At 37.4% G+C, this 25,865-nt stretch overlaps 1 protein-coding gene across 9 annotated transcripts in view; it reads left to right on the top strand.

Annotated features, from left to right (window-relative positions):
* ADGRV1 (adhesion G protein-coupled receptor V1) overlaps positions 1–25,865 on the top strand; it is a 253,862-nt gene that overhangs the window by 105,033 nt on the left and 122,964 nt on the right. For 6 of the 9 annotated variants that reach the window (XR_012052990.1, XM_072922272.1, XM_030258698.4 and 3 more), the window contains 10 exons: positions 1,567–2,414; positions 5,114–5,231; positions 6,052–6,223; positions 9,858–10,100; positions 14,650–15,057; positions 16,026–16,210; positions 16,759–17,008; positions 17,169–17,308; positions 18,284–18,444; positions 22,767–22,867. Coding sequence is in view for 7 of the 9 variants with exons in the window: in XM_072922272.1 (XP_072778373.1) it covers positions 1,567–2,414; positions 5,114–5,231; positions 6,052–6,223; positions 9,858–10,100; positions 14,650–15,057; positions 16,026–16,210; positions 16,759–17,008; positions 17,169–17,308; positions 18,284–18,444; positions 22,767–22,867 (2,626 nt within the window). In the remaining 2 variants the exon portion in view is untranslated. Of the gene's footprint in view, positions 1–1,566; positions 2,415–5,113; positions 5,330–6,051; positions 6,224–9,857; positions 10,101–14,649; positions 15,058–16,025; positions 16,211–16,758; positions 17,009–17,168; positions 17,309–18,283; positions 18,445–22,766; positions 22,868–25,865 lie in introns of those variants that run through there. The other 3 variants (XM_072922273.1, XR_012052991.1, XM_072922274.1) reach the window with 3 other exon arrangements.

The following is a 25,865-nucleotide window of genomic DNA, read 5'->3' as shown; positions in this document are numbered from 1 at the left end:
TACACTTTTTGAGTTGCACTGATGCTGTAAGAATTATGTCATGTATAGAGGCATATACCTCATACAAATCCCTATTAAATTATAGGTAGCTAGCAAATTGGAATTCCTTTTTTGAAAAATTTCTATGTCTTGTCTCACATGGAAACAAATGTCAGTACTGCAGATCTGATCTGCCCAGAACTGAGGCTTTTCTTCAGTTACAGTCTCTTTCCTAGAATGATAGAGACAGTTAGAAAAGACAGGTAAGTTGGAAAACCAAGATCAACAGTTTTAATCAGGAACCTGAAGAATGAAATAAACCGTCAACTTTCAGTGTCCCTAAAAATCCATATTTAGAAGATCTTAGACAAAAATGGTTATTTAAAAGAAATCAAATGAAATAAGAATTGCTCTAAAAATTTATATTAACCCCCCTTTTTATTCTGAAAAATTAAAGCATTACATTCAATGTAGTTTTTTGTCACACAAATTGTTATGTTAAATTTGTTATCTGTTCTTCAAACTATTTCCACTTTTCCTTATTTTAGATGAAAATGTATAAAAAATGGGCATAGAGTGACATTGTAGGGAGAAAGGTCACCATGCTAAAATTGAAGTGGCAAATCTGAAGGAAGTCAGGAGTGAACTAGATGCCTAAATTCCTCAAACTGACTCTTTCTCCTAGGTTTGTCCATCCTATGGACTTGAATCCTCAAGCACATGTTACTGTGCAAGTCAAGTGCCTTGACTGTATGAGGATAACCTTTCCTAGAAAACTTAAGACTTCATCCCACAAGACGTAAAGCTCACAATTACTTTGTGGTTTTTGGCTTCCTAAGTGGTGGAAGAGTCTCATCTGTTAGCCAAATCCACTCACTGTAATTGTGTCATTTGGTAGCCTCTGGCATTAAATAATGGTTTAGTTCTCGAGAGAAGGGGATGACACAAGATTTAGCAGAGTCAGTCTAATATTTTGTAGTAAGAAGGGAATATATATAATATGAACAAAGTAAAGCTTAAATTGATATTGATAACAAGACTCAGATCTGGAAAAAAAAGTACTTTGGGCAATATGGTAAAGAGGCAGTATTTCAAAGCCTTACTATATATTTTAAAATAACTTCCTGTCCTTCTCTAGCTTCCTGGCTAAAACTGTAGATCTGCAAGCATCTCTCTGCTTCAAAGCTTTTCCTTGGTACAGGAGGTTTGTTCAGTGTTTAAAACTGGTATTACTTATAGTGGCTATATTATATTCCTGTATTATGTCTACAGTAGGAAGCTCTACTTTCCTTTGCCTCTCCATTTTGTCAGGAAGACCATATTTTATGTATCATTTACTCAGTATCCTGTTCTGACTAATGATGCATTAAGCCTCTGGAGGGCTGCTCAAACATTACAAAAGCATTTTTTAGGGAACATCTTTATGTCTTGCTTTGTATGATTTCTATTTTTTCCCTCTACTGTTACACATTTTTTAATCCGCTTTCTTACGCCCATCATTGATTGCTCACTGAATATTACTATGCTTGATTGTTATGCTTTTCATTATTTGTATTTCTCTCTAATGTGATATTGTTTCTGTTTCAGATCAGGATTTACGATAGCTAAAATTGAGCCAATGGGGATTTTCCAGTTTGATCTTAACTCAAGATTAGTTTCAGTTGAAGAAGATGTCCAGGTAGTCAGATTACATGTCCAAAGATTGTTTGGTTTTCAAAGTAATCTCACTAAACTGACATATCAGACCATTCCAGGAAGTGCCAAACCACTAGAAGACTTTATACCCATCTACAATGGAGAGCTTATGTTTTTACATTTTCAGACAAATGCGGTGATAGAAATATCAATAATTGATGACACTGTGTCTGAAATACAAGAATTTTTTTTTGTAAATTTGACTTCTGTAGAAATTCTGGATGTTCAACCTGTGAACCTTGACTGGAATCCCCGTTTGAATCCAGATTTCAGTGTTGCAACAGTTAATATCCTGGATAATGATATTCATCATGGAGTACTAAGTTTGGGGCCAGAGTTTATTTATGTGGAAGAAGATACAAACAACAATGCCTCCAACACAGCAGTGCTTCAGATTAGAAGGACCAAGGGATTTACTGGTGATATTAAAATTACTGTTAAAACCTTTGGGGGAGTGAGTGCACAGAGTGGAGTAGATTTGTATCCTTTTGGAAATATTTATGGAAAATCAAACTTCACATGGGCAATGGAAGGAGAAGATTTTGAAGAACAGACAATCTCTCTGACTTTGCTGGATGGAGAAACTGAAAGCCAGGTGTCCATAAAAATTTTTGATGATGATGAGCCTGAAGGACAGGAATCATTTTATGTTTTCCTCTCAAATCCTGAATATGGAGCTCAAATTGTGGAAGGAAAGGATGAACATGGATTTGCTGCTTTTGCAATAGTAATTATTGCAGGTAATTATTTCCCCCAGGAAATGAGTAAATATATTTGATATAAATAACAGTAAATAATTTTATATTCTCATAGAAATCTTTGTGTAAAATTGGAATTCTATATGATAATAAACAGAATATTCTATTCCCAAATCAAACGTTTTCCAGATGAGAGGAAGCATCTAATGCACAAAGAATCCAACTTAGCATCCCTTAGCAGTGTAACTCAAAATACATCTATAGGTGCTGCTTATCTCTGTTTTTGTCCTTTATGAAGGGAGAACGCTGAGTGAAACACGTGTGTGGTGGGTCAGAGACAGAGACGACCACACACCCGATGTTCATATGGCAACAGACAGCACTTAGTGGTTCAGCCTCTCTTTATAAAGGGAGTTTGGCTGGATAGTTCATTAGTCTGATCTTTTTATACAGCCCAGATCCCAGACAAGTGAGATACCTGCAGCTGAGGATGGAACATAACTAGCTGAGGTTCCTGTCTGTCAACCCAGGGGCCGGTTTATGAAACCATTTGGGTTTCTTATTTATATCTGAATTAATTGCCCAGTACAAGCCAGCTTGTACTGTAGCATACTGTGACATCTCCTCTCCTCCTTTCTTTCTTTATTAAAAATTGCAACTTGCTCTCTGTTACCCATCTGCAAGGGTCCTTTGCCAGCCAGGTGACAGAAGGCAGCATGGGGTTAATTTGCATGAGGCCATGGATAACTGGAGCTGCAGCATGCATATCTAGGAGCTGTTAGTCAAGAACTAATATTCTTTCAGGCTAACATGTCACAGCCTGTTTTCTTAGAAATTACAAGTTACAACTTATCTCTAAAAACAAGAAACTATTTAACCCATAAACCATTTAATCCTTAGAACTGTTAGAGAAAAACCTAACTACTAGAAAAACAATCTGTAAACAGAAAAAAGAGTCTGTAAATGGGAAAAAATTATTTGTAAACAAATAAAGTCCTTATATGAACTGTCACTTCAAGAGTCCCAGATTTCCACGAGTGCTTACACGGCTCTGTGATATCTGTTGAGAGGTCATCTGGAGGATGTTGCCTGTGGTTCCAAGCAGGACATAGTGCAGGCTGGATACATCTGGCAGGTATCCAGTGTGTCCCATTGTCTGTTGAAATGCTCTGATATCTCTATCCCTAGGTAATAAGACCTCCAGGACCCCCGCATGCATTGGTGAGGAGGTCTCTCACCATTACCTTGGGTTTGAGCTGCTGAACATTACAGGATGATGCTAGTGATAAGAAGTAATTTAAGTTAACTAGATTTTTGGTCTTTTCTAATACTGGTATATGTTTGATTGAAAGACATGAGAACATGATAACACCCAGGACTTAAAGGGGGGGGTGTACATTCACTCCAACCTTTTTATAATTTTCTTTGTTTTGATAACTAAAATAGGAACAAAACATGGACTTTTGAACAACATTAATAAGGTAAAAGTTACTGTTACCTAGGGTTTGCTATTGCTGAGGGGCTTCTTTTTCTCAACGAGGACTTGAAAGAACCTCTTCCAGATGAGACTTCCTTGTTTATCTCAAACATGATATATATTTTAGTATATTTATAGTATATATGAAGCAATGTCCCCAAACTTAGGGTGTTGCTTTCCATGGCTTCAGCTTGATCCTGGCTATGGCTGGCCAGCCCAAGCCACCGGGCCTCCACAGTTAACAGCAGAAGTATATGTATACACACACGTCAGATCTGAGCTTGTATTGAATACCACAGATGTGTATTAATGTGCTCTAGAGTTATACCCACAGTACAAAGTGCCATAAAGTTGGAACATGAGACAGCATATTAAGGAGAAGGGTTAAATATTTGTGCATGCACATAAGCAAATGCACAGTTTCTCTTGATCTTATTATATATATTGACTTTTAGTAAGTACTGGGGTGGAAGTAGATTGCCTTTTCAATTCTAGAGTAAAGCCATCACTGTCTGCAAGGAGAAATCTTTTAGAAGCAATATTTGATTGAGCACTGTTTCCCCTCATTAATGCCGGGAATTTTTGTCTTCCACTACAGTTTTTCTGAAGTTACTTGCCTTCTCCTGAGAAAAATGTGGTGTTTTGCAGCTCACTATTTCCACATATAGAAAAGCTGATATAATCTGTGAAAATGGATGGATTCACCCACATCCTGCAATGTAATAAGAAAGCTTAAATTACATTACTGGAAGCCCATCTTTATCACATTACCTACTTTATATGTTGAGGCCCATTTCTGTTCAGACATAATGTTTTAAGATTTATGATAAACATAGCTGGAATGAGTGCCTCATAAGGGCGTTGTAAACAAGGCTTTTGAGATTGTTCTGGAAGTTACTGTAACACTTTGTCTCTTGAAGTCAGGGGACACAGAATTCAGTCAGTTTCTTGAATGCTGCTGTAAATGCAAAAATGGGGCCAGGACTCTCCTAAGGAATTTTCCTCCAAAAATAGTTGTTATTATTCTAGTGGTTAAAATAAAATCTAGAAATTCTAAATTCTAAATTTGAAATTCTAGAGTGTAAGAGTGTATTCTAGAGTGTGAGAATAGAAATATTAAGAGAATTGAGGTGTTCCAAAATAGTACTTTACAGCATGCTTTTGATACCTATTTTGAGTTTTAGCAGTTATGCATATTAAAAGTATCATTTACTCTCAGCTTAACTTTCTGGCTTTTTGCTTTCATGGACTATTTCTTACACAGGAAGCGATCTCCATAATGGCATTTTGGGATTCATTCCAGAAGTACAAAGTGGCCTGATACTTGATGAAGACTCAGAAAACAGAGAAGTGCTGCTGACTGTCGCACGGCAGCCAAACAGGTGCAGGCAACAGCGGATTCCAGTGCTCTTCCCACACTATATTATATTGTCTTGAATCACAGGAGCGACTGTTAATGGAAGTTTCATCACAGAGTTTTGTAATAAATTTTTCCCTTTCAGCTCCTTTAATAACTTCACAGATTTGGCAGTAGGACATTTAAGTTATGAATATAATTAGGTCTGTTAGTTTATGGGTATAAAGTAGAAACAGAAAATAACTCAAATGCTTACCATTTTATACAGTAAGTCAGCAAATGTGAAGGTTTTGCTTAAGGTAAATATTTGCACTCCCAAGGGTGTAAGTACCTATGAATATTACAAAGAATAATTAAGAAGTTATGTGTCAGTATGCTTATGTTTTCACTTTTTTCCTAATTAACAAACATATATATACTGTACATTTATGTGTACTTTAAATAAATATGCTCAAGTACAGTAAGTTCCTTATACTCACAGGAAAGACCAAGCCTACCTGGCTTTCCAGGCCAATGGTTACTATAGTATTAGTGAAAGTACTTGGGCACATCCCTACTTTCCAAGCACCAGTGTATCTCTTTCAGATAATTGCATGTTATCTGAAACAAAAATTAAGAAGAATCTGGGTTCCCATAATTGCTTTATTTTCTTCTTCTGTTACTTTTTTTATACTCTAAATAGATATTAGAGGCAGAAATTTAAATAAAAAGAACTATTTTTTCATTGTATAGCAATTGATATAATAATGATAAGTTTTGAATAATAATATAATGTCTGTGGTTTATGTTCCTAAATCTGTTATGCTCTCCTTCAGTACATCCATACAGTTCTCCTTTGCTTATAGGGCCTTTGAAGATGTGACAATCTTCTGGCGTGTGACCTTTAATAAAACAGCTGTTGTCCTTCTGAAGGATGGTGTGAACTTGGAAAATGAACTTGTATCTGTGCTGGGAGCCACAACCTGTGTGGCTGGTCAAACAATGTGCAACATCTCCATTGAAATAAAACCTGATCATGTAAGTAATTATTGCTCTTTATGTACACCAGTGAATTGCAATTTGTCAAGATGAAAAAACTTCAAAGGAACTAATACTTAGTTTGAAGATAGTAACTTGATATCTACTTCACTTCCCTGGAACATATTTATTTATAGTCTTCCACTGACTCCATCGTGACTGGTGAAAATTTGGGAAGGAGATAAGTATTTAGTTTGAAGAGTAAATTGCAGATCTTAGGTTTATATATAGCAGTAAGGGAAAAAATGGAGTTGTTTCAATTAAATGTTCGATCATATACTCTCATCCTTCACACAGTAAGTTTTTAATCTATAAAAGCATTTCTTAAGGTGGTTTATGGAAAACATTCTGTAATATCTCATTGCACAAAAAAACCTTTGAGCCTAAATTTTGTGTAATTTTATATTCCTAAATCTACCACAATGATCTGTGAAAACTCACAGAAACTGCCTAAGAATCTCCGAGTGTCTAAAAATCTGTCTTTATTCACATCCACCTTGTGAGTAGTGAATTTATTTCAATTTAGGAGCCTCCATCCACAAAATTGAATTTGTCTAAGTCTAACAACCTTGTGAGACACAGCCGGCACTCTAAATACAGACATGATTGTATTAACACAAAACACAGTATTCAGTAATTTTTATTGAAAAGACAAGGAAAAAATATTTTAGTGTGAATACCTAGCAGTTAGAGTAAGCCCTTAAGAAAGGAAGGATTAATGTTTGCCATTATTTTAAAGTTTGAGAGTTTTAAATTTTTCTAAGAAATTATCCTAGCACCCAGGCTAGTGGCAAAGCTGAGGTCTGGGCAGTGGAAAATCATTAGATGGGAAGATTTTAATGGTTTTTTTCTGACTCAGTTCTAGAAAATACTGCAACATACTATATGTGGGAAATAGGGATTTCCTATTTAGGAAATAGGATGCATTCCCTTAGTTCACTTAAAGGGCCATTTTCCTTCTCCTTCTTCAGATGTTACCTTTACATCACTGAGTCAACAAATAGGTGTATAGGGCACAGGCTGCTTTGCTAAATGAACTGAGGTTGTGAACCTCTTTAGACCAATGAAGTGATATCAGTATTTAATGGCAGCAGTGCAGAATTTGCAAAGACGTGAAATTGTGCCATATGATGCAAAAGCCTGTGTCATTTCAGCAAGTACTACTTGATGGCTAAAGCTCTCCATTCATTCCAGTAAAATTGCACCTGTCATTAATGAAGAACATTTCATTTAGAGAATCACTTAACAATTTAATTGAAAACATACAATATTTATCCCTCCAAATATTTCCTAATTCTTCTTACAGTTCTTCTTTCACAAGTTAGCTTGTAAGTTAGCAGTAAATGCATTAAAAAAAATGAAGCAACAAATACATTAAATAAGTATTTTACATTTTTGTAGGATACATTCTAGCTTTTGTAAGTTTTACTTCCTCAGCAGTACTGAGTTTATTAGCTAAAAATCCTAGAACTAAAGTAGGATTTCAAAGAATTCAGGGCTGAAACACAAAGCTTTTTTATGTAGTGGATTGGCCCTGGCTGGATGCCCGGCACACACCTAAGTGGGTGCTCTCTATCACTCCCCTCTGCAGGTGGGCAGGGGAGAAAAAATATAGCAAGCGCATTCATGAGTTGAGACAAGGACCAGGAAGGATTGCTCACCAAACACTATCGTGGGCAAAATAGGTTCAAATTAGAGATATTAAATGAATTTTTTGCTAACAAAACCGGAGCAGAATAATGAGAACTAAACTAAGACTTTAAAACATCTTCTACCTTCCCCTTCCTTTGTCCAACTCTACCTCTTCCCCTGAAAAGCAAATTGAGTTGGGATATGGGTGTTATTTTAATTTCATCACTCATTGCTCCTGCTGCTGCTCAGGAAGAGGAGATCTCCCCCTGCTCCACCAGGGGGTCCCTCCAATGGAAAGTTTCTTCAGTTTGAGTCCATACCACAGGCAGCAGTTCTCCACAGACTGCTGCAGCATGGTCGTCCTTCCATTGGGTGCAGTCTTGCAAGGGCAGGTTTGCTACAGTGTGTATCCCCCGCACGGCCACAAGTCCTACCAGGAAGCCTGCTCCACTGTGGGCTCCTTCCTCCATGGGTCTGCAGGACCCTGCCAGGAAACTGCTCAAGTGTGGGCCACCCATGTGGTCTTAACCTCCTCAGGCATTCCCCTGCTCCAGTGTGGGGCTCCTCCATGGGCTGCAGGTGGATCTCTGCATCCTCATGGACCTCCATGAGCTGCAGGGACACAGCACCATGGACTGCAGAGGAATCCGACCTGAAACACCTTCCCCTCCTTTTCCACAGACCTTGGTGTCTGCAGAGTTATTCCCCTTACATGTTGTCACCCTGCTCTACTCTGGCCACAATTACATCTGCATAGTAACAGGTTTCTGTCTTCAATATGTTGTCATAGGAGTGTTCTGATTGGATCAACCATGGCCAGTGACAGGCCCATCGTGGAGCTGGCTGGCATTGGCTCTGCCAGACAAAACTCCTGGCAACTGGGGAAAACTTCTGCCAACTTCTCACAGAAGCCACCTCTGTAGTTCCACCACTATCAAAACCTGGCTATACAAGTTCAATTAAAAAAAAAATTTGCTTCAATGATTGCCATTTTTTCATAATACTATTTTCTTGTAAATAAATAATTTTTTTTCTTTTTTTTTTTTCACATTTGCCACTTGACAAGTGCATGCAATAGGTTCAAGTAACATTTTTCCAATTCTTTTTTTTGAATTTTAGAGTGGAATTTTTTGAATTTTAAAATTTGCATCTGTTTAAAACATTTTGGATCTATTTTGGTCTCTTTAAATGCTACATTTGTGTTGTAGGTACACAATAAAAGACAGAATGTCGTATTGTAAACTTAATACTGCTGCCTTATTTTCAATAAGGAAACAAAGTTCCAAAGCCTGTATTTTCAGAGTGAAATATTTCTCTACATGTGACACATCACAAAAGTCTATCAAATAGTATTTTCTAAGCTCTGAGATTTTAAATAAATACAGTTAGGTGTGCAAATCTACTGAGTTTTTAATTTCTTGTAAAAACGTACATAGACATACTTGTGTCTAAATGTTTAAGTTGTATGTAAAATGTTTTTTCAGGACTTTAACTGAGTTCAGTACTTGAATAAAGGAAAGTTATTATGCGAATTAATTGAATTTTCAAAATTGCATACTTAATTCTGTGCAGTATTTTCAAAAGTGAGTAGGTAGGTACATGCCTTTTTGTAAGGTAAAAAGAAAATGAAAGAGCAAATTCTTCCTAAGTTATATATCTATGTAAATCTATAATACGGAATATGGCACTCTTGCAGAGTTTGTTGTCATTTATGTCAAATTTACAGCCACAGTGCTTGCATTATTTATATAGCTACTTTAATGCAGTAAGTTATGCATGAAAATCAGTGATTTAATAATTTTGTCTCACAGAGTGAAGCTCATTGCAGTATTGTTTTTATGATATATTTTATTGTACTTACTGCACATTTCAGGAAGCATGCTTGTGGTAAGTGTTATTAAAGTGATCTATTGTACATACAAAGTAATATATAAATATTTATTTAAAGCTGAAAGTTATTAGTAGGTTTTATAATGATATACAAATCATCACTCACTTACAGGTACCAGAATTTGAAACCTATATTTTTGTTGAGCTGTATGCTGTAAGTGCAGGAGCTGCTTTGAACAATAGTGCCAGATTTGCTTTTATAACTGTCCTGGAAAGTGATGGTCCTCATACTTTAGTGTATTTTGCTGTGGGATCTCGATTTGCTGTGGCTTATAAGAAGACAGCTTTAATCAGTCTGCAAGTTCTTAGAGATTCTAGTACACCAGGAACCACAATGGTTACCTACAGTATGCAGGTAAGACTTATTACAATTTAATTTATTTTTACATCTTTTTCTGACTTTTAGGAAAGCAGATTAACAGCTCTTCAGGGAGATAGTCAGGGGGTTTCCCCTGGGAGACTGCCCTCAAATACAAGGGAGTGGAACAGAGCTGACAGATCTTTAAGAAAGTCTTCCATAGAACACAGGAGCTAGCAATCCCCAGGAGCAAGAAATCAGGCAATGAAGGCAGGAGACTGGCATTGTTGAGTCAGAACCTGGTGGTCAAACTAAAGAGAAAGAGACAAATGTACAAGCAATTGAAGGACAGGTGAGCTGGGAAGAGAATAGAGATGAAACGTGAATGTGTTAAGGAAGGCTAAGGTGAAGCTGGAAGTTCACCCAGCAAGGGATACAAAAAATAACAGGACTTGTTAACCAGAAGGGTACAGTCAAAGAAGAAGGTGTTTTCCCCTGATAAAAAATGCTGGGAAACTGGTAGCAACAAATTAACAAAAGGTTGATGGACTCAACACCTTTTTTGCTAGTCTTCACTGGCAACCTTTTTTCCTACACCTTTGAAGTGGGTGGAGAGCAGGATGGGGCATGGGGGAGCACATCCCTCCCACTGTATGGGAAAATCAGGCTCGTGACCATGTGAGGAAACTGAATGTAGACAGCTCTATGGGACCCAAAGAGATGCATCCCTTTGGATGGTTGATGGTTGGTTGATGTGTGTGGCCAGTACAGTCTCCCTTGTTACTTGAATAGTCTTGACAGTCAGGTGAAATCCCTGGTGACTGGAAAAGGGGTATTACTATTTCCATCTTTATAAAGGGTAAAGTAGAAAGGAAGACCCTGGGAACTATAAACTTGTCTGCCTCCCCTTTGCGCCTGGGAAGATCCTGGAACCAATGCTCCCAGGAGTTCTGATAAGGCATGTGGAAGACATGTAGGAGCTTGGGGAGAGACAGCACAGCTTCACCAAGGGCAAGTCCTGCTTGTACAACCTAGTGGGGTTCTATGATGGGGTGCCTGCATCAGAGTACAAGGGAAGGGTTACAGATGTTATTTACCTGGACTTCTGTAATGACTTCTGGTCATTACTCAAAAGATCCTTCTCTCTAAATTGGAGAGAGATGGATTTTATGTTGAATTTGAACGGACTGTTATTTGATGGATAACAAAGTGGTTGGATGCTCACATCCAAAGGGCCAGAGTCAATGGCTCAGAGCATCAGACACAAGTGGTGTCCCTCAGAGATCTGTACTGGGACCAGTGTTATTTACTATCTTCATTAATAGTGTAGATGAAGGGATCGGGTGCACCCTAAGGAAATTTGCAGGAGACACCAAGCTGAGGGGTGCAGTTGACACTCTTGAAGAATGGGATGCCATCCAGAGGCACCAGGACAGGCTCAAGAACTGGCCCTGGGGAATCTCATGAGGTTTAACAGGATCAAGTGCAAAGTGCTGCACCTGGGTCGGAGCAACCCCCAATACAGGCTGGGGGATGATCAGATCCAGAGCTGCCCTGCCCCGAAGGACATGGGGGTGCTGGTGAGGGGCTGGACATGAGCCAGCCATGGACACTCGCAGCCCAGAAAGCCAAATGCATCCTGGGCTGCATCCAAAGCTCTGTGGGCAGCTTTGGAGGGAGGGGCCTCTGCCCTGCTCTGGTGAGACCCGACCTACAGAGCTGCCTCCGGCTCTGGGGTCCTCAGCACAGGAAGGACACGGAGCTGTTGGAGCAAGTCCAGAGGAGGCCACTCAGTTGACCAGAGGGATGGAGCACCTCTGCTCTGAGGAAATGCTGAGAGAATTGGGATTGTTCAGCCTGGAGAAGAGGCTTTGGGCTGACCAACTCAACTTTGGGCTGACCTAATCGCAGCCTTCCAGTACCTAAAGGAAGCCTATCTGAAAGTTGGAGAGGGACTTTTGGCAAGCGCATGTAGTGACAAGAGGGAATGGCTTAAACCTGAAAGACAGTAGTTTTAGATTAAACATCAGGAAGAAATTGTCTACTGTGAGGGTGGTGAGACACTGGCAAGAGAAGCTGTGGATGCCACATCCCTGTAGGTGTTTAAGGTCAGGTTCAATGGAGCTCTGAGCAACCTGGTCTGGTAAAAGTGGTCCCTGTCCGCTGCAGGGGTTTTGAAACTAGATGATCTTTAAGATTCTTTTCAAACCAAACTATTCTTAAAATAATGGATTTTATAATTCATTTTATAATTGAAATTAATTAAATAATAATAAATAATTGATCATTCTTTAAAGTAAATATGACTCTGATTAGCATTTTTTTCAGGAATCAGTCAAACATTTGCTGAGCCTAGCTTCTTTGGTTTTCCATTATTAAAGGACTTTTTCTTACTGCATTGTTAGGAATCCTTTTTTTTAGCAGTATCTTTCAGTGGCCTCAAAGAATATGGTCAGCCAAGCATCTAATATATTTCTTTGTTCTAAGGCTCTTGTGAGCCTTCAATTTTTGAGGCTTTTTCATCGGAAATTAAATTTTTATCCTGATGCATATGTATACAACATCCAGACAGCAGGACAGTTGCTCTGTTAGGGAACAAATTTATTAGTATCAGAACATAGATAGGAAAACAGAGAGAAATTTAATCAAATTTTATTCAATGTTCTTGGAGTGCTAAACAAAAAAATTGTTCTTCTTATCGAAAATAGCATGTGCTAAAGTAAATTTTATCATCCCTATTAATTTTTTTTGTTGGATTATGCCCTTTATGTAAAAGAAAACCAAACCATAATCCAACAATTTTTGAGATGTTTGCATCTGTAGCACAAGACTCTTCTAGCTGTTGACATTTTTTTCTCTTAAATGCATACCTCACTCATTATTATTGTAGCTGAAGACATTTGTCCTTTAGCAGATCTGCAAAAGCATGATTCCTGCCACTTCCTTAGTATCTGTGAATCCAGCATTAGGGCACAGGCTACAAGAGATATTCTTTCAAGTTTACCATCATCAATAGTAGTTAGCCTGATCTACTTTAAATATTTATGATTTTATGCCTAACAGCATTGTTTTAGGGTTGACCTATTATATACTTACCCTTTATAATAAAAGGACTGCATTCTACTGTTAACGTTGAATGCATATCTTTTTTAACCACATAGGTTTACAATGTATTTCCATGCATTTATTATATATTAAATGGCCAGTGTTTCAATTAGATTGTGAGGTTAAAAAATTTCACATTTATTCAACCTAAGAATTCACTATAATTTAGCTGTTAAGTGTAAAAGAAATTGCTATTGTCCAGTGTATATTTAAGCTAAAATATATTGGGCAATCTCTTATCCATTTGTAACTTTTGTAACCAACCTTCTTTGGACATTTTTAGATTTTGAGGGCGCATGGCCAAATACTAGTAGCTTTAAAATAAGACGCCACAGCAGACAGGAAGGCAATAACTGGAAACTGATGTTTATCTCAACTTACAAAGGTTTCTTAGACATTGTTCTTGACACTAGTGCTTTTATTTCTGCTTATTTCCATTTGCAAGTTCTCAGTGGGAAGGGATAAACAAAAGGAAACTTCCCCCTGGAATTTCCACAGGTGATGTGATCATGTCTAATGCAATTTTAAACAGTTACAGGCTGCATTGACTTACCAGGTTTCCAGTGTGCTCAGAAAATGTCTGATTCATTCCATAAATAAGCTCTACTAATAAAAGCTAAATATTTTCAAAAGGGGTCTAGTATTTCAGAAATAAAAACCCTCATTTTATTCAGTAGGAAAGCTTTGCTTAGGAATCAATACACAAGCTGCCCTTAGTAAATTAATATATACTTTTGAAAAAAAATACAGTTGAGTAATAGCTCAGAAAGTTAGTTTCCTCTTAAGGAAAGTTTATTATAGTACCAGATAAAATGTCAAGACTGTAGCAAGTGACAAAAAGAACAAGACTTTGAAGAATGAAACAGTAACTGCAAACCTCATGGAAGGTAAAACCAGTGTTGCTTCACATGGAAATAAGGCCATGTAGCATTATTAGATAAATTCATCTATCCGCCTTGCATGTGTATTCTGTAGCATTTGCTTTGCCTTTGTATTAAATGGGTTATTAATCCTTTAAGTATGTATTCTGGGACTGAAAATACCATGAATATATATTAATTTGGACAAAGATTTCCAAAGCTTTTGCTTTGCTTTTATTTAGTTTTCTATGTATTTGTAATGCTTTTGTCTACCCTAAAGTGAGGGACTTTGTGCTGCAGTCATACTCCTACATCAACTGTTCTGGAATGCACACATTTGCTAACATTTCTGTAGTATTTATGCACACAGAAATTTTTTTGTGGTTTTTGTTCTGGAAAAGAAAGAGTGAGACCCTCTTTACTATTGACAATATATAATTCTTCTCCTAAATTTGATTGATTACTAATTCAGGGAGATAATTATTTTAAATGTAATTTTTTCATCACTCATAACTGCTTTTTGAAAGAGAACTTATTTTTTACTCATTTTGGTTTTACCCACTTAAAGTGTGTTTTACAGCAGGTGGTTTTGAACAATTGCATCTGTCGTGTTACCTAAAACTCTTTTGGTTTCTTTAAAGGAACTACAAAAACCTGAACCTATTGGACAGACCTTCATATCTCCAGCTGTGGCAGGACAAGACTTTGCCAGATCTGAAGGTTTATTGACTTTTGAACGTGGACAGAGAAGTGCATTCCTGGATGTGACCCTGACTCCAAAGACAGGATCTTTAAACCCATTTCCTAAACGTTTCCAGGTTGTACTTTCTAATCCCACAGGTGGTGCCAGGATAGATGATGTGTATGGTATTTCTAACATCACCATTGTCTCAGATTTGGACTCCTTGCCAGTTTGGGGACTGATTGATCAACTTCATCAGCCTCTTGATGACACCATTTTACACAAAATCCTTCAGAATCTAAATGTCAAAGTGGCTACAGAAGCTACAGAAGAGCAACTTACTGCGGTGGTGCATATAGTAGATAAGGTAAATGCTTCCTGTTTATTCTTAAATGACTAATGACATCAATTAGAGTATAATAACACAACAAGGCACATATATATATATAAAACAAGGCAGATGACATCCACAGCAGTGACTCAGAAGCAAAGACTGCAAAAGTGGAAATTGTGAAGTTCCACAATCAAGGAAGGAGTTTTCTGCCACTAGTTAGGAGGTGGCAAGAAATCAGAAATCAAATATGTTGAAATGAGCAATCAGTGTTAATTTTGCATACATACTTATAGCTCTAGATTTTCTACTTTGCAATTGTCCTTTTAATGCTGTATTTCACAGAGCTTATTATGTTTTCTTGACTCTTGGGTCAAACCGTTGTTGCTTTTAGGCCTGGCACAGCTCCTGCTTGTATCTCTATTTCTTGACTGCAGTCAAGAAACAAGCAAATCCTACCTGGGCCAGCTGGGGTCTACTGTAGTCTTAACTAAGCATCAGTCTTTTTTCCTCCAGTACCCTAAGGAATTGGTTCTCAGGGTAGCTGAGTGCTTAAGCATTGCTCTAATTTCTATGAAAATTATAGATTAGTTTTATGGCATTCTGTCTCCTTTGAACTCTTGGAATAATGCATAGAAGCTGGAAAACTTCTAAATATCTAGATACAAAGCATTATAACAATTCATTTTTGATTGTTGGCACACAGAAAACAGAGAAAATAATTTAAAAACTTCTCAGGACTCAACAATGTTTTGTTTGTGAAAGAATGAAAAATGCCACATCCTTTCTTCAATAATCAAATCTCCTAGTGAGGAGATCACAGTTTTGACAGACTGTGTCTTATGTCTTGGAAACAGTGATCACGAGTTGGGGAAAAGATTCTGAACTTTCAGAATGAATATTGGAATCACAGCAAAGATATCACTAAACCATTGAATATTAGGAAATGTTACAAGCAGATTCCTTTGTGTAAAATATTGTTTGATTTCTTCTCCTCACATTAGGTTGCAGATGTAGGTGAAAAGCTGTTACTCACTGATAAAAGTAGAAGTCTTTTCTATGAGATACTCTGTGCTCTGGCTAGCCCAAAACGCAAGGACACACAAGGATATAGCCTGCTTGCTGAGTTGACTGAGAAGTTTGCTTTTTCTCTCTTGACTGGGCTAAAGTGTGGATCACCAGGAGAAAGGTTAGTAAGCTTGAATTCATAATATGTTTTGTAAATACATGAAAATTTACCAATATAGAAAATCTAAATTACATTTTCAGAAAAGGAACTTCTCTCCTATCTAGTATGTTACTCATATGTGAGTGTTGCTACAGTGTCATGATCTTACAAATCACTGTGTCATATTGCCCATATATATAGTGCTTTGTAAAACTAGGTGTAACACATAACTGTTACTTTGGAATGGGGATGTGGGAATACCAGTCAGGAGATCTGGTATGTATTGACCCACCTTTAGGTCAAATATTGCCTGGAAAAGTATTCATTCATCATCATTGTATGATGCAGAGCTATGTTCTAAACCTTATATGAAAGTTAACAACTCAAAATTTTTACTGGCATTTTTTTTTCCACAGAAACTGAAACAGTATGCCAATTAAATATCACAAGCCTAAAAATGATGCATTAAAAAAGTCCTAACAAATCACAAATATCTTTTAGAGTTGTTATGTGATGAATAGTGAAGTTTGATCCCACTTACCAGCACTATTGCTTTTCCATTTCCACAGAGGCAAAAATATCCTTGATAGCTGCCCATATATTGCAATAATGGCTCACAACTGGTTTCCTCAGCAAATCAATGGACATAGATTTAGTGGAAAAGATGGAGATTCTATTCAAGTACCTGAAAATCTACTAGAGGTCTCTATAGTATTATCATCTCCCCAAGAAGAGAACTGTGAATCCATACAGTTCACAGAATACAGCAGTCAGCAGTGGTTCCTTACTGGAGATAAAGAACTTGCCCTGAAGAACAAGGTTTGAAGATAATGCAATTTTTTTTCTAGATAGTTAGTTTTAATCTAGATATTGCTCAAAACATAGTAAGTGTGTTATGGTTCCCTCTGATTAAAATGTGTTGTCTCTGATTCAACTGTGTTGAATCTTAATATTAAATGTAGCTTTACATTTTTTTCAGGTTTTTTCAATGAGCTTGAAGGGTCAGAGTTCACAACCTTTGAAAGATGACAGCAAAGTAATTTATCGTATTTATGCTGAGGGAAGTCGGATTGTTCCACAGAAATCTCTATGTCTCCTCTGGAATAAAGCTGCTGAAAGGTCATTTTATTATTGTATTTAGTTTTCCATTTTCTACCATGAACCTGTGTATTTGTGTAAAATGTGATAATGCCAATGAAATAATTTGCAAATATAAAGTTGATCCATTTCATGTATTTTTTCCTTAATTTTTATGGCCATTTTACCAGTACATAAAACTTTTCTTATAATAAAATAAGTAGTTATTCAAGCCCAGATATTTCTCAGACTTCTGCCCTTTTTTCATCAAAATACTATTTAGATTGCATAATGATGCATTAAGTTACAGTGACAGGCCATAAATCCCAGAATTGCATCAATGAATGCATTAATGACTTGGAGATAATTATGTTCTGCATCCCATTGAAGTCTAGTTCATTTAGATTCAATTTCATTGGACCAACTGCGTGATATCAGCCTGTGGCTGATACAAACGATTGATCTTCAGGAGGAGATGCACCACAATCTACCTGTTTGCTCTCCTTTATCTATGCACAATTTCCAGCAGAAATGGCTTAGGATATGACCTGTGGTATGCCTTATCCTTTTTCCAAACCACTTTAGCAATACTGTAAAAAACCCCAATAAAAACCAAAAAACAAACCCTGAATTTAGTTTCAAACCAAAAAAAGGGCATAAAATGTTCTCCATAACAGGATAAGGTGTTGAGCAAATAAAGTGACAAACTATTTGAAAAGTCAAACAGACCTAGAAATCTAGCAGAAATTTTAAAAACATGGCTACAAAAATTGTCTAGTGAAAAAAAAGTTCATTTCAATACATTTACTAAAATTTAAAAAACTATATTAAAAACTATAAACAATATTTTAATCTCATGTAAATATGCTATTCTGAGCACTGCACGTGAAAGATTACAGAAAATACCTCTGCAATAGTTTAAGGAATAGTTAAGGAATACAACAAAAATTTTTAAGCCTGCTTACAATGTGAATTACACAAGTCCATTTCCAACTTTGTGAAACTGTTGTTTTGCAGCTGGCTGTCCAGCAGTGGGTTCTGCAAAGTGGTTGATGAGACACCAGCTTATGTGGAATGCTCCTGTTCTCATATGTCCATTTATGCGGTTTATGCCCAAACAGATAACTTGTCTTCATACAACGAGGCTTTTTTTTCTTCTGGATTCATCTCTATTTCAGGTCAGTTCATTTAAGACAGTTTTATCATTAATAACTACTCATGACCAGTAAAACTGGTTAATTGATTATTAATGTTTTTGGTAGCTGATGACAATCATTTTATTTAATGGAATATTGAATGACAGTTAACTAACGTCATGTTGATAAAGGTGCCATCTTGTCTGGTATTTGCACACTGGAAAAAATGTAAATCATAGAAATATTGCATAATCTGCTAGGTTGGAAGAGATTTTAGAGGTCATCAAGTTCAAGCTATGACCTAACACTACCTTGCCAACTCAATGGTGGCACTGCATGCCACATCTATGTTCTAATGTCTTTTCTTAAATGTATCCAAGGGTGGTGATTCAACCACCTCTCTGGGCAGCCCACTCTCATCCCTGCTAGCTCATATTTTGGCACATAGGGGCAGCCTGCTCCTGTGTCTTCAAGATTTTTTTCTTGAAGTATGTCCACTTTCCTGGATCTCTTTGCTTTTGAGGGCTTTCCCAAGGTGCTCTCCAAAACAGCATCCTGAATTCCACCCTCTGGAATTCAGGTTTTATGGAAGTTTCAATATCCTAGTTTTACTGAATATTTAGAACTCTGTTATTTCATGGTCATTGTTCCCTAGATGGCCTCTGACCACCACATCTCCCACTAGCAAAGAGCAGGTCTGTTTGCAAAGAGCAGGTCTAGCAGAGCCCCTCCCCTGGCAGGCTTGCTCACCAGCTGTGACAAGAAGATCTCCTCTATGCACTCCAAGAACCCCTAGACTGCCTCTTTTCCACTGTGTGGAGTTCCCAGCAGATGCCTGGCAGGGTATATATCCTACAAGAACAAGGACTGGTGATCTTGAAACATCCTCCAGCTGCTTATATAATAATTCCTCCATCTCTTCATCCTGGTTGGGTGGTCTGTAGGAGAGTCCCACCAGGATGTCAGTCCTGTTAGCCTTTCCCTGATTCTTACCCATGGCACTTGATCTTATTGTCATTAATCTTGAGTTCCATGGTGTCCAGAGACTCCCTAAAATACAGTCACACCTCCACCTCTTCTCCCTCCCCTGTCTCTTGTGAAGAGCTTGTGCAGTGCTCCAGTCCTGCAAGTTATCCCACCACATTTCTGTGATGGTGACTATATCATCGCTTTTGTGCTGTACCATAGCTTCCAGCTCCTTGTTTGTTACCTACACTGTGTGCATCAGTGTACATGCACTTCAGCTGTGCTGCTGATTCAGGTTTAGCACCCTTGGGCTCATCTCTGGAGTGTGTGGTTTCATCCCTTTCCCCCCTCAAACCCAGATTAAAGCACTCTTAATCAGCCCTGCCAACTCATCAGCTAGAATCCTTTTGCCCTTGCTGGACAGATGGAGCCCATCTGATTCAAGCAGGCCTGGTGCTGTACAAATTACCCATGTTAGAAAAACCAAAATTCCCCTATGGAATTAAAACATTCATTGATAATGTGGGTTTTCCTACGCCTTTTATTATTCATCCCTGCTCCTGAAAGAACTGAGCAGAACTACACCTGTGCTCCTGGCCCACCAACCAAGCAGTCCAGAGCTCTGATGTCCTTTGAAATGACCTTGTATCCTTCTTGTCAGCCTCATCACTGCCAACCTGGACATGCAGCAGTGGGTAATAATCAGAGGGCTGAATTAGTTCAGGGAGTCTCCTGCTGATATCCAATACCTGGGCCCCAGGAAGGCAGTAGGTTTCCTTGTGGGATGGGTCTGGGTGACAGTTCTTCTGGCCCTCAGGTCCCCTCAGAAGGGAGTCACTTACTACAACTACCCTTGTTTTATTCTTAATTTCCTGAGGTTGTGATCCATCTGACAAAGTGCACCTGGGAGAATCTCCAGACGGATTTTTTTGTTTATTTGCCTGAGCCTGTGGACTCAGGGCCTCGTACCTATTCTGTAGGGGCACCTGGGAAAGTGATGAGGGTTAGGGGGGAATTTTGCTGCCTCTCTGAGTCGGTACCCATTTCTATTCCCCCTGTCTGCTAGGTCTTCTTGTTCTGCCTGATGGTAAGAGGGACAGGGCTCCTCTGACTCCTGCCAAGCTTCTCTCAGGGTTGCAAGGCTGTAACTCCACCAGTCAATTTCTCTTTTGCTCTCCCTAATATTCCTTAGCCTTTCCACCTCTTGCTTAAGCTCTGCTACCAGACAGAGCAGATCATTCATCGGCTCACACCACACAGAGGTACCTTTTGCACTATCCTCTAGTACTGCCCCCAGGCTCAGACACTCCCTGCAGCCAGGGGTCTGGACAGATGGGACCTTCTTGGGTGGTTCTCTTTGGACTTAGCACACTTTTTCTGGCAGCAGCAGCAGGCTTTTGACCACTTGTAAACCATTGCTGGATCTAGTCGAGTAACCAACCAAAACAATTTTAGCTGGAATTTACACTCAGAAATGTTAACTCAGAGGAGATAGATTCCACTACACTCTGCTGCCTTATTGCTGCCCAAGATCTTGGGAAAAAACCCTGACTTTAACCTATAAGTAACATGACTCTTCATTAGCAGCTTCAACAGCATATGACAAAATGCAAGGCAGGAAGCAGGGGATCCAAGTTTGGAACTCATCTTGGCTTCTGAAGGAGCCTTTCAGATTGCAGCTGGTTTACTATTATGTTGCAGCAATCACAAATTGAAATACATTTTCCTAGAACCACAGAATTATTTAGGGTGGAAATTAACTCTTGCATTTATAGGCACTAAGAGTAATGGGCTTATTAAGAAAAATGCTAAATGGAATTCTCGACTAACTTTAACCCCATTAAATGGGGGTCTGGGTGTGTTTCTTGTGAGGTTTATGACTTCTATATTAGATCATCACTATATGAGTAACAAAAATTGTGTAAGCAGCTCAATCACTTATCTATCCCTTCCAAGCAAACTGACCTAACAGATTAAATCTAGGCTCCTTAGTGTTTTTAAAATGTCAGCCAAGAAAATGAAGACAAAGAAAGAGGAATAACCTCTCAGTTTTTTACCTGCTCCACACAAATTGATGGTTATATTTAACAATTAAAAAAAAGAGATTTTAGCACCTATAAATAAACAGGTTTTAAAATACAATTACTGGATTACAGAGAAAAAACAAGTAATGATGTAAAATGCAAAATGCTATAGAAACTGAAGAAAACAATACACAAAAGCTTAGAAAACATTTTGCTGAATTGGAATCAATAAAGATGCAGATCATTGTTCAGAACTAGTCACTTACAGTATATGTAATAAAAATGTATTTTAAAAATAAAAGTAGTTTAGCTTGGTTAAGGGTTTACTTTGAACTTGAGGCAAATGCTTTCCAATGCCTTTCAGGTTTTTTGGCTGGTTGAAGATGCTTACTTATGTGATGATACAGATTACTAGATTTAAATGAATATTTTAAGTAACAAATTGCTTTATTTTTAAGAGTGATAAGGATATTTTTCATATATCTTGACATTTCCATCTGGGTGTGAAATAATAGAGACTGTGTAGATGGTTGTATAAATATCACTAAGTAATTTTGAAATACTTAGAAATAGTACTTTTCAGAATAATTTATTTTACTCAGCTCTTACAAATACTGGTAGCTGAACAAATAGTCAATCTCAAGAGCAACATAAAAGGTCTGACTTAATTACCCAAATTCCTGCCCTGACTGAGGTGTAAAAGTGCACAATTAAATCCAGTGAATTCTGAGATTTAGCAGTGTTTTTCTTGCTGGCTTAACTTCCCTATAGTCCTTTTCCCAGGAACTACTTACTGGTAATTCAGGGGCCTTTGTTGTGTTCATGTTTATAATTAATTAGTGAAACGAAAAGTGGTGTCATTCCTCCTGACTACTGCTATAACAAATTTCTGTGCTCAACATCGATGAAACGGGAGACTGGCATTTAGAAGGTTATAGCTATCTGCTAAAATAGTGCTACCCAGCAGAAACATTTTTCATGTAACTGTTTCTAAAAACATTTTTTGGAAGCACTAATGTGAACACTGAACTGTTACCTTTGCTTTGTATATAACTATTATTACAATCACCTATATCACACAGAAAGGGACACCAAAGAAATACTTTTCAAAAATTGCTTGTTGACATGATGAAGTTATTTTAGCTCCCAAGCCTATGGGAACATGAAATACATGTTTGTACTTGAAATAATCTCACGAGTAATCCCAGTGTGAACCAAAATTATCGTACTCTCTCTGTAAGGTTTGTTTGGTTGGTTTTTTTTAGGTTATCTGGACCTTTGAGAAACATCTGCTGGATAATGCAGAACAGTTTATTAGCCTAAACTTAAATATGCCTTTTTTTTTTTACTGTTTTCATTACCATTTCTGTGTAGGTTTCACTTTGGCTATCATCTCCCACCTTTTCTGCACCAGGTGTGCCATGTTTGCAGCTAAACTTCTCACTCATATGATGGCTGCTTGTTTGGGTACTCAGGTAAGAAAAAAGGCTGAAGTCTCAAAATGTAGAGTAAGTAACTGTTTGCCTTCCTTTTATTCATTTTCATGTCCATGTCTGAACAGACATTCATCAGTGTAAAGGAAAATGTTTTTGGAAAATGTAAAGTTTCAACATATGACACTTAAAATTAATCTTGTGTTGGGAATTCAAGTGAAATTACACACTGTTTGAGAATACCTAATGAAAGCTGATGGATGATATAGCAATGTGAGAAGATAGTCCCATGTGTGGAATGCTGTGCTCAGTTCTAACTTTTGAAGGGTTTTGAAAGTTATCTTCTGTTTAGGCCCACAGGCTTTTCTGCCTGTGACCTGCTTTTTTTTTTTTTTTTTTTGTTTAAATACACTACATATTAACTTTTTTTATGTAGTTCTGATCTCTGAAGAATAATATTGAAAACAGTTCCATGTGGTGTGAATGTAATAATTTTAATTATAGAGGTACAGTTTTTAGGGTTCTAAGTAATTTTGTCATTCATCCTCAATCCTTGAAATACATCACTCTCCTGATCTCTTTTCCTTTTGCCGTGCAATGATTTTTAATGTTTAAACCAAAATTTTTGAAAGAGGATTTTAGCAGGGTAACTGCTTAGCCAGTGAGCTAGTTCAGAGAGGAAGTAAAGAAAATTTGGCAGCAGCTGTCAGAAAAAGTAAAGTGTTTTTAAGTCCAGAGTGAAAAGAGAGTGTTTGACAAGGGAGAACTGAACTACTGTGCTAACTGTTCTGAACAGCTGAAAGAAAATCTTTATACAGTTGCCTGTGTTGGCCTGTTGTGAACTAGCCTGATTAGGTAGCCAAAATTTAACAGAAAACTCTATGTTGATGATGTATGTACAGCTGTATCCCTGTACATGCATTTGGTCACTGTACATATGATAAGAAATTCACAGTGTAATGGAAAATTTCATGACTTTGCTAACTCATGACTCTGTATGAGAGAAGATATTTAATACAGTTTTAACTGAGAATTTATTACATGAAAATCAGTACTTCATAGTTTAAATACAAGGAAAATTTTAGTATTTTCCATATTCTCTACTAATCTTTAGGCACTACTAGACACTGGATTTGTAACTATTACCTCTCAGGCCACTCTAGAGAATGAAGGAAGCTGGTGTTTCTATGTGTTGATATTTTTAATGAGAAAAAAAACCCAAAACGGAAACAACAACCCCCCTCCCCCCCCCCCCCAAAAAAAAAAAAAACCAACTGGGAAGCTTTTTGTGGTAGCTTCGCTGTTTTATACATAAATAATTAGTTTTCATCTAATATCCACACTGGATGTTTATTGGTTTGTGGTTTTGGGGCTCTTTTTGAATTGCTACCAGTGCAGTAGTTACTCACGTCTGTAGATGGCAGTCACATCTTTTGAGCACGTTGCTCAGAAACTTGCTGTTCCAAGGCTGTGCCTGCTTTATAGTTGCTGGCAAAAGTTCATTTCTTCGTCAGTGATGGGGAGTGGTGATTTGTAACAATCAACCTTCATTTCATTCTTGGTATGTCCAGGGCTACCAGTATTAATGGAGCACTTAAAAATCATTCAAGAGAAGATGTTTCACCATGTGTTTGGTGGAGCTTATTGGAAAAACATAAAAGCCTAGATATTTATAAAACACTTTTTATTCCTTTCAAGCATAAGTTCATGTAACAATACCCTAAATGCATGAAGGAAAAAAATGCTGGGCTGAGATTTTCAGTTTTGGAGCAAATTTACGTGAATTTTTGAGTAGTCAAAAAAATTGTAGTATGAGAACATACTTCACAATACTGTCATATTAGTCAATAACATTTTTCTTTTCAGAGCTATAAACCTATATTTCAATCTTAATAGGAATCATTGTTATGGCTACTGTGCTTTGCCTGAGAATTCCCTGGCAGAATGCATGAACAAGCACTTCGTACATGGCTTGTTTGTGTATACTCAGCCTGATGCTTCTTGTCCACATTAAATTTCAGGGGCAATTTCCACAGTACATGCTGAGTATTAAAAATGACATGAATATATTCTAAATTCTCTGTTTAGTCTTTTTGTGAGCCGCTTTGCCTATATGCAGTAGCCACTTCTCTGGAATGTTTGAACATTCATAGTCTGCTGACAGCAATTACTGTGTACAGATGACCTTCTATTCTTATGGCCAGCAAAACAAAATTAAAGTCCAGTCAAATAGAAATATCTTATCCTATTTTTGTCAAACCAAAAATTAGTGTATTCTAATTTATCCTGTCTTCAAGATTCTTATACACTACTATGATGCACTTAGCATCATCACCCATCACTGCATTAACTACCAAACTGCCAGGCCAAGTTGATCCTAGTACTGACTTTGATGGAAATGCATGATCAAGAATTATATTAGTCTGTTTAAATATTTGAAAATTGTTTTATTCAATGAGCAGAAATACAAACATACATGTCAGTTATGTTTTTCAAGAAGCAATAGTGCATACCATCTTCTCTTAAAAAAAACATTAAACATTTATTTAAAAATTATAAAAACCTGCATTCTTGGTAGAATTGTTGCTTTATTATTTGGACTCTTTCAGATTTGAACAATTCTGCCAGAAGACTAATTTTAAAGATGTGATAAAATCTCCAAGGGATGATGAAGGAGCACAATATGAATGAATGAATGAATGAATGAATGAATGAATGAATGATCATAGAGCTTGTAGCTTCTGCCATGCTATAAAAGTGAAACCTTTACAGAAACAGTGAAATGGTGCTTTTGCTGTACTGTTTTAATCTGAACCCCTCTCTTCCAAAATAAGGAAATTCTTAGCTTCTCCTACACATAATCAAAGACCAAATGAAATTGACATTTATACCTGGATAGGGGGAGCTTGCGAAGCGTGTTCCAAAATGAGGTGTCTAGAGTGATTCTCTATACCATTCACCACAGAGACAACTTGTGACATTGAGTGACTGAATGCCTGCCCTCCTGTTCTCCTGGCAGTAGAGAAAAGTTTTGATTTTA

The sequence above is a fragment of the Taeniopygia guttata genome, chromosome Z (genome assembly GCF_048771995.1).
Source record: "Taeniopygia guttata chromosome Z, bTaeGut7.mat, whole genome shotgun sequence".
NCBI lineage: Eukaryota > Metazoa > Chordata > Aves > Passeriformes > Estrildidae > Taeniopygia > Taeniopygia guttata.
This window is presented reverse-complemented; position numbering and strand designations above follow the sequence as displayed.